The sequence below is a fragment of the Somniosus microcephalus genome, chromosome 13 (genome assembly GCF_052327205.1).
Source record: "Somniosus microcephalus isolate GS21.2 chromosome 13, FLI_Smic_1.0, whole genome shotgun sequence".
In the NCBI taxonomy this organism is placed as follows: Eukaryota; Metazoa; Chordata; class Chondrichthyes; order Squaliformes; family Somniosidae; genus Somniosus; species Somniosus microcephalus.
Genome location: NC_140999.1, coordinates 189,162,240 through 189,178,280, shown reverse-complemented (window position 1 = coordinate 189,178,280; position 16,041 = coordinate 189,162,240). Strand labels below are relative to the sequence as shown.

The 16,041-nt window shown below is 46.2% G+C and overlaps 1 protein-coding gene across 2 annotated transcripts in view; it reads right to left on the bottom strand.

Moving 5' to 3' along the window:
* Positions 1 to 16,041, bottom strand: part of uqcc1 (ubiquinol-cytochrome c reductase complex assembly factor 1) — a 120,213-nt gene that overhangs the window by 73,381 nt on the left and 30,791 nt on the right. For both annotated transcript variants that reach the window (XM_086005848.1, XM_086005849.1), the window contains one exon: positions 6,488 to 6,596. In XM_086005848.1, coding sequence (XP_085861974.1) covers positions 6,488 to 6,596 — 109 coding nt within the window. The remainder of the gene's footprint in view (positions 1 to 6,487; positions 6,597 to 16,041) is intronic.

The window sequence follows — 16,041 nt, the reverse complement described above, 5'->3', positions numbered from 1 at the left end:
CGTCATGCGTTGACGTTCTCTGTAACCGGCTTTCCCTTAATTGGCCTGCTGAGCCCGCTGGACGGGCCTAACAAGGTCAATCAAGGGAAAAGAGCGTGGGTTGGCCAGAAGTCGATGGAGGCGGGACTGAAACCCGACAAGTGGGTGTCCCGCCTCCAACACGCCCCCATTGGCAAAATCACCCCCAAAGTTTTCAAATAGGCTGTCAGACCAAAGCCCCGGAATCACTGCTTTCTCATCTGTTTTTAAAACTCAGCGATGCAAGCATAGGGGGCCCGCTCTGAAGAGCGGAGAGAGAACGTCAAAGGCAGATAATGAAATGGTAGCTGGCACACAGCAGCCCCAGAGGGCTCTGGATGCTCAGTCGTCGAGTATATTCAAGGCTGAGAGCGATAGATTTTTGGACTCTCGGGGAATCAAGGGATATGGAGATCGGGCGGGAAAGTGGAGTTGAGGTCGAAGATCAGCAGTGATCTTATTGAATAGGCTCGAGGGGCCGTATGGCCTACTCCTGCTCTGAATTCTTACATTCTAATGGAAGAGGTTTCAGCCAAGTCTCAGCGCAAGTCAGGCTGAAATGCGGATTTTTGGCTTTTTGAACACTCCACCCTCCCATGCTCACCATTGGTCATTGGACATCCTACAGAACGCCAACACAATAACCCTGGTTTCACCTCAGTTTAACCACCTAATTACTGCAAAGGGATCATAGTCAACCTGTAGTGTATAGCGGTGGGTAACTATTACACACGACTATTACTGTGCTAGAATTGGTAGGCAATTACCACATGGTCTAAATTCTATACAGGAAACTTTGGTTTATCCGGAGGTTGTATGTCCGGAAACCTCGATCTACCGGCAGAAATCAGGAGCCGTTTTGTTAGGTTTTTTTTCTTCTCGTGGCTTTTTTTCCCCCAACAGTCAGGCTCTGGAAAGTCTCTCTGAAGCTGTTGCTAAGCTACAGAGACGCTTCTAAGGTACGGGCCGACTGTTTAGAAGCTGTTGCTAAGCAACAGTGTTTGTTGTCAGATACGGAGATGAAAACCTCCGTATGCTTCAACATTAACGCTGGTATGTCCGGCAGTTTTGATAGATCGGCAACAGCTCGGTCCCGTCGGTGCCGGATATAACAAAGTCTCCTGTACTAGTTGGTGCATTTTATATTTTGGGGATTTCCTGTGAAAACAGAAGACTTAGTGGAGCTCGTCCCATTTCATGAGAAACCGCTCCAGAACTTCCTGGCTCCGTCACCACTTCCCTAAAACAAAAAGCAAAATACTGCAGGAAATCTGAAATAAACAGAAAAATGCCGGGAACACTCAGCAGGTCAGGCAGCATCTGTAGAAACAGAGTTAACGTTTCACTGGAGGGTCATCGACCTGAAACGTTAACAGTTTCTCTCTCCACAGATGCTGCCTGACCGGCTGAGTGTTTTCCGGCACTTTCTGTTTTGATCTCACTACTTCCCTATTTGGGACAAACTTCCGAAAGACGGCACCTCCGACAGTGCAGCGCTCCCTCAGCACTGCACTGGGAGTGTCAGCCTAGCTTGACGTGCTCGAGTCCCGGGAGTGAGCTTTGAACCTACAGCCTTCTGACTCAGAGGCAAGTGTGTTACCAACGGAGCCACAGTCTCTAAACGGGCAACCTGGCACCTCGGGTTGCCAACTCGGATTCCTGGAGGTATCAGATGACCTCCTGCCTCCTACCGCCCCGCCCCCACGCTCCCGCCATTGGTTGCCCGACACGCCCATTCTCTCAGCGCATCGCCTTCCTCACTCCCATTGAATGTCAGTCAAAACAACCTTTATCCCATCTTCAGTAACTAATAGATGAAAGCGTTCAGAAGAAGTGCCCCCTATGGTTTCTCTCCCGGGTGTTGCTTGCTGCAGTGTCCAGGAGATTAATCTTCAATTCCTGGAGACTCCAGGGCAATCCTGGGGGGTTGGCAACCCGATGTACACCGCACTGGAACACCACGATCCCCCCCACACAGTCCCCGATCTCAGCAAAGGCACTTCCCTGTCAGCGAGGGAAAAAAATAAATGCAAGTCACCTTTGGCTTCCTCTATCATCCCCGAGTGCCACGGTTCAAAGTAGCACGGCAGGAGACTGTGGCCAGGTTGCCCGTTTAGAGACTATGGCTCAGTTGGTAGCCTCGGAGTCAGAGGGTCGTGGGTTCAAATCTCGCTCCCAGGACTTGAGCACAATAAATCTAGGCTGACACTCCAGCGCAGTGCTGAGGGAGTGCTGCACTGTCGGAGGTGCCGTCTTTCGGATGAGACGTTAAACTGAGGCCCCGTCTGCTCTCTCAGGTGGAGTAAAATATCCCAGGACACTATTTCGAAGAAGAGCAGGGGAGTTATAGAAACATAGAAGATAGGAGCAGGAGTAGGCCATTCGGCCCCTCGAGCCTACTCCGCCATTCAATGAGATCATGGCTGATCATCAAAACCCTCTCGCTACGAAGGCCAACATACCATTCGACTTCTTAACCGCCTGCTGCACCTGCATGCTTACCTTCAGCGACTGGTGCACAAGGACACCCAGGTCGCGTTGCACTTCCCCTTCTTCCAATCTATTGCCGTTCAGATAATAATCTGCCTTCCTGTTTTTGCCACCAAAGTGGATAACCTCGCATTTATCCACATTATACTGCATCTGCCATGCATCTGCCCAATCACCCAACATGTCCAAATCATACTGGAGTTTCTCGGCATCCTCCTCACAGCACACATGCCCACCCAGCTTTGTGTCGTCTGCAAACTTGGAGATATTACATCTAGTTCCCTCGTCTAGATCATTAATATATATTGTGACTAGCTGGGGCCCTAGGACCGATCCCTGCGGTACCCCACTAGTCACTTAAGGCAAGGGCAACTAGGGATGGGTAATAAATGCTGGCCTTGCCAGCGACGCCCACATCCCGTGAATGGATAAATTAAAAAAGTTCTGTTTGTTGTAAAATAGACTGTTCACTGCAAGCCCCGCCCAGCCTCCAATTCATTGGCTGACACAGTGGTGTCAATACTCACTCTAGCGCCTTTCCCTCAGCAGAATGGCCAACACAAATGATGCTCGTCATCTGTAATGTGTGTTAAGCAATCTGCATAAATAAAAAGTCAGACAACACCAATTAAAGCAATAGCTACTAGCCAGGAATGTGGGTTAGCCAAATAAAAGTCAGGCTGCTCCAAACCAGCCACAAACAAATTTAAAAAAGCAAGGCTTTGGACTAGTAAAGAGGTTTAAATTCATCCGAGTTTTACCCACTCGGACCAAACCTTACTGTAAATAAATCCCCAGGTTTTCCACCCTGGAAGTACATCCGGGTTGGGGAGAAATGTCAGCTTTCTCTTGGAGATGAAATACGTCGAGAGCGCCTACAGTGCAGAAGAGTGACCTTCCGTGCAAAGTATCCGATACGGTGGAGTGCTCAGGGTGAACAACATTCAGCTGTTGAGCTCGCTGGGGTGTTACGCTTCTGTGCTTGCCAGCCCGCGATTACTCTCCCCGCCTTTATTAAAGTGACTGGGCAGAAAATACGAGTCCAGAAATGGAAAACCCCCCCCAACCACCAGCCAATAACTTCAAAATGTTCCGACTGGCAGACAAGTAACACGCTGACAGATGGCGGATCTCGGCTACAAACTATCAACCAGAAAAAATAAAGAGAGAAAATGAACAGATGCAAAAGTCAAACAACAGAGGAACGATAAATCATAGTGGTTTTACTACACTTACAAAATGTGTTTCCAAAACTAAACGCCTTGAAACTTGAGCACGCAACTGTGCGGAACAGCTTCCACGTGAAATTGGACATTCACGAGAGTTTCCACTTTCCCAGCTAGTCAACTGTCTGTCAAAGCAGGTATGACCCACACAAACCTTGATAAAGGAGCCCAATTATACCCCCTCATTGCATCGAAGACTGAACTTGGATAGAAGGTCAAATAGAGGTCTTTGATAGGGTAAACATGGAGAAGATGTTTCCACTTGTGGGGGAGACCAGAACTAGGGGCCATAAATATAAGATAGTCACTAATAAATGCAGGAGAAACTCCTTCACCCAGAGAGTGGTGAGAATGTGGAACTCGCTACCACAGGGAGTGGTTGAGGCGAATAGTATCGATGCATTTAAGGGGAAGCTGGATAAACACATGAGGGAGAAGGGAATAGAAGGATATGGTGATAGGGTTAGATGAGTTAAGGTGGGAGGAGGCTCGAGTGGAGCATGGACCAGTTGGACCGAACAGCCTGCTTCTGTGCTGAAATTTCTATCTAATTCTATGTAAAAGGATTACCAGCACAATAGGTGAAGCTGTTAATCCAAACAGGGACAAAGGCAACAGTCAGCCTGATTATTGTGATACCATGTTTACACATTGTGATACAAAGCAACTCTAATATTAGATTTCCTCCCGAGGGATGGACAATAAATAAGGTCTTTCCAGCATCGCCCACTACCCGGGAACAAATTTAATAAAGAAAGTTGGATGCCGAGTTGGAGAGTGGGTCAGAGTCGGGGGCCGGGCGTCCAGTCGGGTTGGGAAGCGAACAGAAAGAAGGTTCGACACGGGGGGGGGGGGGGGGGGCAGGACCGGGAGGAACGCAAATGTCTACGTTTAAAATTTAATAAGCAATTTAAAATACAACTTTAAATGTAACTGCAACTTACAGTGGGTGTCCTGATTAGCCTGCAGGGGCTGGGAGGCACAACTTAAAGGTGCAGTAGCACCACCTAGTGATGGGAGGACAAAAGACAAGTACCAGGTACCAATCGGTGAGTAGGCATTACCCAAATGTTATGTAGGCAAGTGTGTCAAGAATTGTGACACAGGAATTACGACACCAGGAAGTGCGTGCAGTCATAACACTTAATATTTTAGATATAGGTGAATCACTGTGGTTCTTCTGACCAGACTGTGTGCTGCTCCACGTAAATCAACTGGCTAAACAAGTTCTGATGAAAGTCATCGACCTGAAACGTTAACTCTGTTACACTCTCCACAGATGCTGCCTGACCGGCTGAGCGTTTTCTGTTCACATTTCAGATTTCCAGCATCCGCAGTATTTTGCCTTTGTATTAGTGGCTAAACAATGCCTTGAATGGGCACTCTGACCCCTAGCTTCACAGAAAGCCGGCCCCGATCATGTGGCATTGGATTCCCATCACTACTGAAAGCTGCTGCACTGCGCAAGTCCATCATTTGCCAAGTTTACTGTGCGAAGTTTGATATTTTCAGTGGTTTTAACAAGGCAAGATTCGTCAGTGCTGTGGAACAGAATGCTTTCTGGCACCCAGTATCAGGATCCCTAGCCAGGTAAGGCATGGACTGGGCGCACTTCAATGGCAACGTACCTTCAACATCAATCTCAGAAGAGCACCCCTCGACCATATCAATGAGGAAATTTTCCACTTCCCCACAGCAGCTATTTTTGTGGCCTTGAAGTGAAGCTGACGCATGGTGCGTGTTTATACACTGCGGACTCACACCCACAATAGTTTGTTGACATTTGTGTTAACGCTCGCATTGGCGAGTAATTTTGTCTGTGGGGAGGGGGGGTGGGGGTGGTGAACTGGACAGTACAATGGACAGAACGCTGCCCCTTCAACTCTGGAACATGGTTCAAACTCTGTACATGATCCTCATTGCCAGCTGTAAGGGACCAGAGCAAAATGAATTGGGGCCATCCCAACCCAGTGGTCAAAGGACCGCAGCATACAAATACCCATATTCAGAATGTCATGAATCTGATCATTCATGGAGAAATGACTCATGAAATAACACTGGGCGGCCAGCTGGTGGCGCTGTCCAAGGAGTATAAATACTCGGGCGTGGGCCCAGCTTGCTCAGGACGTTTCTGTAACCAGGAACTAGTGATGTAACTAGAATCTCATGGTTGTGAAACAGTTGATTAAAGCCTTGTTTTATACTCAAACCAAGTACTCAGTAGTCTTTTTACATCAGAGCACATCTCTGAATCATAGAATCTTACCGCACAGATGGAGGCCGTTTGGCCCATCGTGGCGATGTGGGCTCTTTGAAAGCTATCCAATTAGTCCCACTGCCGTGCTCTTTCCCCGCAAACCTGCAAATTTTTCCCCTTCAAGTATTTATCCAATTCCCTTTTGAAAGTTACTATTGAATCTGCTTCCACCGCCCTTTCAGGCAGCGCATTCCTGATCACAACAACTCGCTACATCAAAAAAAATCTAATCTCCCCCTAGTGGTTTTGCCAATTATCTTAAATGGTCTGATGGTCTACCATCTGCCAATAACGAACTTCTGAAAAACAGGATGGGGTTTCAACAGGGAGTAAATTATCCCAATATACACCGTCAAATATTTCTCTTGATTAATCACACACTGGGGTGACTGGTTCTCGTGAACTACACAGTCTCGGGTAACATGCAATATTTTGCACGTCCATTATTTATCAGGAGAAAACATCTTCCAGATGTGTTACAGAACTGCTGGCTTACCCCCATTACTTTCCCCCGTTGCTCCAGGTCCTCCCACATGGAGTGCACGATGTACTTGCACATATACTTCCCCTCTCGGCCTTCCTGCTTCATACGCACCAGGGACATCCTGCAAAAACAAAAGCGAAGCTTGGCTCAGAGATACAACAATCATCCTCCTAAATGACTCTGTCTGGAGCAGTATGATTTGGACAGGTTGGGTGATTGGGCAGATGCAGTGTAATGTGGATAAATGCGAGGTTCTCCACTTTGGTGGCCAAAACAGGAAGGCAGATTATTATCTGAACAGCAATAGATTGGGAAAAGGGGAAGTGCAACGAGACCTGGGTGTCCTTGTGCACCAGTCGCTGAAGGTAAGCATGCAGGTGCAGCAGGCGGTTAAGGCGGCAAATGGTATGTTGGCCTTCATAGCGAGTGGATTCGAGTAATGGAGCAAGGATGTGTTGCTGCAGTTGTACAGGGCCTTGGTGAGACCACACCTTGAGTTTGTGTGCAGTTTTGGTCACCTTATCTGAGGGAAGGATGTTCTTGCCATGGAGTGCAGCGAAGATTCACCAGACTGATACCTGGAATGGCAGGAATGACGTATGAAGCGAGATTGGGTCGATTAGGCTTATATTCGCTAGAGTTTAGAAGAATGAGAGGGGATCTCATTGAAACTTATAAAATTCTAACAGGACTAGACAGACTAAATGCAGGAAGGATGTTCCTGATGGCCGGGGAGTCCAGAAACAGGGGTCACAGTCTAAGGATAAGGGGTAAGCCATTTAGGACTGAGATGAGGAGGAATTTCTTCACCCAGAGAGTGGTGAACCTGTGGAATTCTCTACCACAGAAGGCAGTTGAGGCCAATTCATTAAATATATTCAAGGAGTTAGATATATTTCTTAAGGCTAAAGGGATCAAGGGATATTGGCAGAAAGCAGGGACAGGGTACTGAATTTGGATGATCAGCCATGATCTCATTGAATGGCGGAACAGGCTCGAGGGGCCGAATGGCCGACTCCTGCTCCTATCTTCTATGTTTCTATGAGAACACAAACTGACATTCTGTAATACCAACCGGTTCAAAAGGTAGCCTCATGTTGTGAAGAAAGCTACGCATAGCCCAACAGTGTGGATTCAGCAGCATTTAGAAGCATGACTAAGCGCAGAGAGGCGGTTATAACAGGCAATACCCAATCCTAGAAAAGCAAAGCCAACTACAAAAGGCTATTCTTATAAGGTGACAGTGATCTTGCACCAAATAAATTTAACAAATGCCAAACTAGAGGGCGCAAGGCATATAGGAAAATAAAATATGGGGAAAGGTCGGGGGGGGGAAGAAGAGAGACACTGCAAGTTAGAAAGTAGATATTTATGTTTTGGATAGAGCATAGATACCAAAATTTATTTTTTTGAATGAAATCACTGAATGAAGCCAACAGCAGCCGGATTGAAATGAAGACAATCCTACATAAACACAGCGGTCAACGTTCCCGCTAAGCTGTCCGGCCATGGTCTGGAGGTCCCGGGCGGGCCACTCACTTGCTTTTCAATGCAAGAAACCGCGCGTGCGTGAAAATTTGAATGGGCTGCGCAGCCCGTTAAAAGGACAGTGCACCAAAAAAAAATTACAGGGAATATTGACGGCGGTGCCCTCACAAACCTTGGCAGCCCTTTTTCCACTGGAGTTGACAGTCGCGACAAAACATCACGGCACACAGCAGTTAGCTGAAGTAATCGCACGTCTCGCTCTTAAGATTTTCCACCCAATTTTTTAGCAATGTAAGCATCTGTGTTATGTAACTCTTCATTTACTAATTTGAATTTGCAACTGGGAGCTCCCAGACTATCATTTCACAATCTGGAGCAACCATGTGCAGAAACATCCTCGTACCACACGGGATGACTTCATTTCGGAGTTTTCTATTCCAGATTTCATGGTGATGTCATCAGCCAGGAGCTGAGAGCACTACAAGGAACGGTTTTGTACTAACTTGTTGGCAGCTTATGCATCGGTAGAGTTGGCACTTTAAATACTTCCACTTAAGTTTTGTTATTTGAAGTACTTTTAAGTGGAAGAAACAGATATCAGTTATCACGGGGTCAATTTGGCTCCACAGTTGCACTCTCACCTCGGAGTCAGAAGGTTGTGGGTTCAAGCCCCACTCCAGAGACATGAGCACACAATCTAGGCCGACACTTGGGCATCCCTGATTATAATCGCTCAACCTTTGGTGGCCGTGCCTTCTGTTGCCTGGGCCCTAAGCTCTGGAATTCCCTGCCTAAACCTCTCCGCCTCCCTACCTCTCTTTCCTCCTTTAAGCCGCTCCTTACAGCCTACCTCTTTGACCAAAGCTTTTGGTCACCTGCCCTTATTAACCCATATTAACCAAATTTTTTGTTTTAAAATACTCCTGTGCAGCGCCTTGGGATGTTTTACTACGTTAAAGGTGCTCTATAAGTACAAGTTGTTGTTGTTGACACACCCAGTGCACTACTGGGGGAGTGCTGCACTGTCGGGGGAGTGCTGCACTGTCGGAGGTGCCGTCTTTCGGATGAGACGTTAAATCGAGGCTCCTGTCTGCTCTCTCAGGTGGATGTAAAAGATTCCTCAGCGCCATTTCGAAGAAGAGCAGGGGAGTTCCCCCCAGTGTCCGGGCTAATTATCCCTCAACCAACATCACTAAAACAGATTATCTGGTCATTATCACACTGCTGTTTGAGACACCTTGCTGTGCGCAATTGGCTGCCTCATTTCCTACATTACAACAGTAACTGCACTTCAAAATAAATACTTAATTGGCTGTAAAGCGCTCTGGTCGTGTTGAGATGGCGAAAGGCGCTATGGAAGTGCAAGTTCTCTCTTTCATACGGTGCTGAGAGTTGCGCTGTCTCTCAGATGAGACATCAGACTAAGGTCCTATCTGATCTGCTGATTCAAGTGGACCTTAAAGATCCCATGGCAATATTTGAAGAACAGAGGGTATTAAGCCCAGTGTGCTAGCAGTGAACGTTCCTCCAACAACCAAAACAAAAATTAATCACATTGCAGTTTGTAGGGTTTTGCAGTGTCCAAAATGGCTGTTAATTTGCCTACATAACAATCCAAAATCATTCAAGGGGAGTAAATTCAAATCTACGGAAGCAATATTTCAGGGAGCAAGGGGTCAATATATGGAACAGGCTCGCGAGGGAGACGGTGGAAGCAGTTAGTATTGATTCAGTCAAATGCAAATTAGATTTCTTTCAGAAAATAACATTTTGGGACACAGTCTATGAGTAATTTGAGATGTGCCGTGTGGTGAGTGTATCAATGCTCGGGAGGAACAGGTGACTTTGGACCTGTAGTTCCCAAAACTCTCCACCACTGGGGGTTTTCCTCGCCTCGTGTCTGGGTCTGTTGTAGACTCATTGATAGAGATTGATTGCCGCGATTGGTCAACAACTCCATTATCATTGGATCAGGCGACTGCCGAGATGGTAGAAGGCGAACTAGATGGACCTGGGTCTTAGTTCGTCCAGCAATTCTTATGTTTCTATGTATCTAAAACACAGATGTTTCTGAGAGAGATAGGTACTATATAAATGCAAGGCCGTTCATGAACTATGATTTATATCCCACTAATGACCACTGACCAAACCTCAATTCTGACCAATATAAATCCTATTCAGTGGCCTATTTATTTATCCTCTATGTTGCTTTTCTAACTGCGTGTGGGGGCTGAGCTAGATTGAATTTTGCTGCCCAAAGTCACTAGAGGGAGCCATACACCATCTGCACCATCATTACGGTTACAGTGAAATACATACACTGCTGGGAGCCTTTGCTACATCCATTCCAACCAGGATTTTATGCTACGGCCAAATAATTTGTTACTCTCCAGTAATGGTCTGAAAAGGTCAATGCTATTATATGACAGCGCTCACTGCGTATAAAGGTCTGTCAAACACAAGACAGCGGTCGGACGAGGGCAAAGCATTGTGCCCTTAAATCCACGCAATTTCCATTCAGACGCAGTGTTCCTGATTGTACAGGCAGTCACAGCAAGCAAATTAACTGACCACAAAAGCACAAATTCAATCATGAAAAATTAGCAAAGAAAATGAGTTCACAAGACAAATATGGACAAGGAAAGCCGTTCAGTCCATCCTCCCTGAAGGACCTACTGTCCTCCCCCCATCATGGCGCCCGATTGATTCATCAATGATTCCAAGACTTCTGCTTCTAATATTTACCCGGAAGTTTATTCGATATATTGATCACTCTTTGTGTGAAGAACTTCCTAACATCAGTTCCTGCGCTCCTCCAACTCTGGCCTTTTGTCCATCCCTCACTCCCTTCATCTCACCACTGGCGGCCGTGCCTTCAGCCGTCTAGGCCCTAAGCTCAGGAATTCTCTCCGCCTCTCTCGCCTCCTTTAAGATGCTCCTTAAAACCTACTTCTCTGACCAAGCTTTTGGTCACCTGCCCTAATGTTTCCTTTTTTTGGCTTGGTGCCGGGTTACGTTCCTGTGAAGCGCCTTGGGACTTTTTACTACATTAAAGGTGTTATATAAATGCAAGTTGTTGTTTACTAGTTTGAACCATTGTATACTCTCACAATTTACTGTATTATGAAGTAATTTTCTGAATGTACCTTTTCCATACTATTTAGCGTTTTATAAATCTACAAGGTCACCCCTCAGCAATGTTCTCTTTAAGCTATACGGCTGCGCAGTGCTCTGGAGGTCCCAGGCAGCTGGCTCACCGTTTCTTTAAAGGGAAGAACCATGTTCGCGCGGAATTTTGAATGGGCCGCGCGGCCTAATAAATAATGAGGGAACATTGCCCATCAGCTGCCTCTTAAGGTTGAAAAACCACAGCTTCTCCCAGCTTTCATAGCTCTCGTCCTCTGGTGCAGAGAATCAGCCTCGTGACTCTTCTGCTTGGGCCAGGTAGCGACAACTCAGATGACCACTCTCTGGGAACCCTGGCCTTAACTGAACTAGCCACGTATCTCCCGCTATAATAAAATCGTACAGCACAGAAGGAAGTCATTCAGCCCATCATGCCTGTGGCCAGCTCTTTGAAAGAGCTAACCAATTAGTCTCAATCCCCTATAGTTTGATGTGAAAACAGTGAATAATTCTGTCCTCAGTCCAGAATGCTACTGGCAGACAGAGTTTTCCTGTTCATTTTAAGCCACTAATAATATACATTATAAAAATGTTTTTTTATCAGATCTTAACTGTGGCTAAAAGGGTTAAATTATGAGGACAGGTTGCATAGACTAGGCTTCCATTCCCTCGAGTACAGAAGATTAAGGGGTGATCTAACTGAGGTGTTTAATATGATTAAAGGAGTTGATAGGGTAGAGAGAAAGAAACTATTTCCTCTGGTGGGGGGAGTCCAGAACAAGGGAGCCTAACCTTAAAATTAGAGCCAGGCCGTTCAGGGGCGATGTCAGGAAGCACTTCTTCACACAAAGGGTGGTGGAAATCTGGAACTCTCTCCCCCAAAAGGCTGTTGAGGCTGGGGGGGGCAACTGAAAATTTCAAAACTGAGATTGTATCATGAAACTGTTAGGACTGTACACGGCAGACAGAGAACACAAGTGGTCATAACCTTGTCAGTAAGCACTCCTTCACACAAAGTGGAAATATGGAACTCTCTTCCCCAAAAAGGCTAGGTCAATTGAAAATGTAAAATTGATTGACAGATTTTTGTTAGGTAAGGGTATTAAGAGATAGGAAACCAAGGCAGGTAAATGGAGTTAAGATACAGATCAGCCATGATCTAATTGAATGGGAGGACAGGCTTGAGGGACTGAATGGCCTACCACTGTTTCTAAAGAGCAAATTAAAGCGATGGGCGATATCCCATGTCGGGTCAGGGTAATGTTACAACAGTACTTTATTGTTTCCACATATTTAAGTGAATGGGCAAAATAGTGGCAAATGGATTTCAATGTAGGCAAATGTGAGGTCATCCACTTTGGACCTAAAAAGGATAGAGCAGGGTACTTTCTAAATGGTGGAAAGTTAAAAACAGTGGAGGTCTAAAGAGACTCGGGGGCCCAGGTACGTAGATCATTAAAATGTAATGAACAGGTGCAGAAAATAATCAAAATGACTAATGGGATGCTGGCCTTTAGATCTAGAGGATTAGAGTACAAGGGGGTAGAGGTTATGCTGCAGCTGTACAAAACCCTGGTTAGACCACACCTGGAGCACTGTGAGCAGTTCTGGGCACCACACCTTAGGAAGGAATGATACCCGGACTTCAAGGGTTAAGTTACGAGGAGAGATTACACAAATTAGGGGGTTGTATTCCCTGGAATTTAAACGGTTAAGGGGTGACCTGATCAAAGTTTTCAAGATATTAAGGGGAACAGGGGGCATAGTCTAAAAATTAGAGCCAGACCTTTCAGGAGTGAAATTAGGAAACACTTCTACACACAAAGGGTGGTAGAAGTTTGGAACTCTCTTCCGTAAATGGCAATCGATGCTCGATCAATTGTTAATTTTAAATCGGAGATTGATAGCTTTCTGTTAACCCAAAGGTATTAAGGGATATGGGCCAAAGGCGGGTTATGGAGTTAGGTCACAGGTCAGCCATGATCTCACTGAATGGCCGACGCCTGTTCCTATGTATTTTTAAGTTTATTTTTTTTAAAAGCCTAATATATCCACTAAGCAGTAAATATCTCTGAACACACACAATACATATTGACAACACAAGCCTGCATGCGTTAGAAGGCAGCAGCAGAGAGAAGTTCAAAAGATGTGATTTCAATACCATCTAAAACCTGCAATCTATTACACCCTTGAAACACGCCAGAGTTTGTGTCATTATGAGGGTAAGTGAAATGGTGCAACAAGTGACTTTGCTCAGAAAATGGCATTACCACTGCCTCTGGGGCTTTTTGATGCAAACAAGCTGCAGTACTTTGGCAACAAATTGCAAATGATGCGGCAAAGTGGGAATTTGCAGGATCTGATGTGGGAATACATGCTGAGGCAAATCACTTGCCCTACTTACAAAACATGTGTACAGCAGGAGTGCGTCGCAATGGTTTTATTTTGATTTTGGGGAGCGTTATTTATTGGTGACAGAGGATACCGTGTTTCAGCCGTGGCTCAGTGGGCGGCACTCTCGCCTGAGTCAGAAGGTTCTGGGTTCAAGTCCCACTCCAGAGACTTGAGCACAAAATTCTAGGCTGACGCTCCCAGGCAGTGCTGAGGGAGTGCTGCACTGTCGGAGGTGCCGTCTTTTGGATGATTTCGGATGAGACGTTAAACCGAGGGCCCCGTCTGCCCTCTCAGGTGGACATAAAAGATCCCAGGGCACTATTTCGGAGAAGAGCAGGGGAGTTATCCCCGGATCCTGGCCAATATTTATCCCTCAACCAAGATCATTAAAACAGATTATCTGGTCATTAACACATTGTTGGTGGGAGCTTGCTGTGCGCAAATTGGCTGCTGCCTTTCCTACATTGCAACAGTGACTCCACTTCAAAAAGTTTTTCATTGGCTGTAAAGCACCTTGGGACGCCCGGTGGTCGTGAAAGGTGCTACAGAAATGCATTTCTTTCTGTGACGTACGACCAGCACTCCTGCCACTATTTTAATACAGCACTGATAACTTAACTGAACTTAGGGACACTGGGATCTACTTCACAGGAAATTATAGAAATAGCTCAGTCTTATATTTATCAGAATATATACAGTACCAGGGAGATATGACACCCAGTTATCTTGTTGAGTGACTATGATTTAATCCATGTGGACGAAGCTTATTTGAAAGTTGTTATCTGAACCATGAAATAAGATTTTACTGCCGTGACATGGATGCGTAATTTTTTTTAATAGTGAATATACTGTGGAGTTATTGGAATTAGTTTTATTTTGATTATTTTTCAGGTGGTGGAAGATATGGAGATACCGACAGTGAATCACACTCGTTCAATTGACACGTGTGTACGTTTTTAAAGTCTGTTCTTGGCATGTGGCCGGCGCTGGCAAGGCCGGCATTCATTGCCCATCCTGAGTCACCCCAAGGTGGTGGTGGCTGGACCTTCATTTTGAACCGCAATGGTGTCAGAGAGGGAATTCCAAGAGAGTGCGCTGACAATGGAGGAACACTGATATATGTCCAAAACAGGATTGTGCGTGACTTGGAGGTGGTGGTATTCCCACGACACTGGTGCTCTTCTCCTTCTCAGTGGCAAAGGTCAGAAAGAAAGAACTTGCATTTCTATAGCGCCTTTCACAACCTCAGGACGTCCCAAAGTGCTTTACAGCCAATGAAGTACTTTCTGAGGTGTAGTCACTGCGATTGAAGTAAGCTCACCGTGTAGCTTCAGGGCATCCTGTTGATCGAACATACTGTAGCCAATGTTCCCTCGAAGCCGCGCAGCAATCTGCAAGGTCCCGCGCAGGTCGCTCACCGGCTTTTCCATTGTAAATGCCGCGCAGGCGCAGAAATTTAAAGGGACTGCACATTACAAGAAACAGGCCGTGCAGGACAAAGCGCAGCGTACAGGGAACATTGACTGTAGCCACAGGGTGCCTGTAAGGGAGGGATGGATATTGAGCCCAGCAAACTGCTCTGTCCTGGATTGTTTTGAACTTTGAGCGTTGTTGCAGCTGCAGGAGAGTGGCGAGTATTCCATCACACTCCATAAACTTGAGCTCATCCAAATTTCTGATGCCCGTATCCTAACTCGCGCAAAGTCCTGTTCATCCATCGGCTGTGCTCACTGACCCACACTGGCTCCCGGTCCGGTAACGCCTCGGTTGTAAAATTCTCATCCTTGTTTTCAAATCCCTCATGAATTCACTCCACCCTATCTCTGTAACCTCCTCCAGCCCTACAACACTCCGAGATCACTGCACTCCTCCAATTCTGGCCTCTTGAACGTCCCTGATTTTAATCGCTCCACCATTGGTGGCCATGCCTTCAGCTGTGTGGGTCCTAAGCTCTGGAATTCCCTCCCTAAACCTCTCCGCCTCTCTCTCCTCCTTTACGACGCTCCTTAAAACCGACCTCTTTAACAAACTTTTGGTCACCTGTTCCAATATCTACTTATGTGGCTCGGTGTCAAATTTTGTTTGATAATCGCTCCTGTGAAGTACCTTGGGATGTTTTACATTAAAGGTGCTGTATAAATGCTTGTTGTTGTCGAGCCTTGTAGGTGCTGGAGAGGTTGTGAGGGTCCAGGGGGTGAGCCACTCGTCACAGAGTACTGAGCCTTGGCCCAGTTCTTGTAGCCACGGTGTTGATATGGCTGGCTCAATTCAGTTCTCATCAATGGTGACTCCCCAGGATGTTGATGGTCAGGGAGTTGGCAATGAGGGGTGCATTTGAAGGTCAAGGAGAGATGGTTGGGCTTCTCTTGTTGGAGATGGTCATTGGAATGAGTGACCATAATATGGTTGAATTCCAAATTCAGTTTGAGGGCGAGAGAGTTGGATCTCAAACCAGCGTACTAAGCTTAAATAAAGGAGACTATGAAGGTATGAGAGTAGAATTGACTAAAGTGGACTGGGAAAACAAATTAAAGTGTAAGACGGTACAAGAGCAGTGG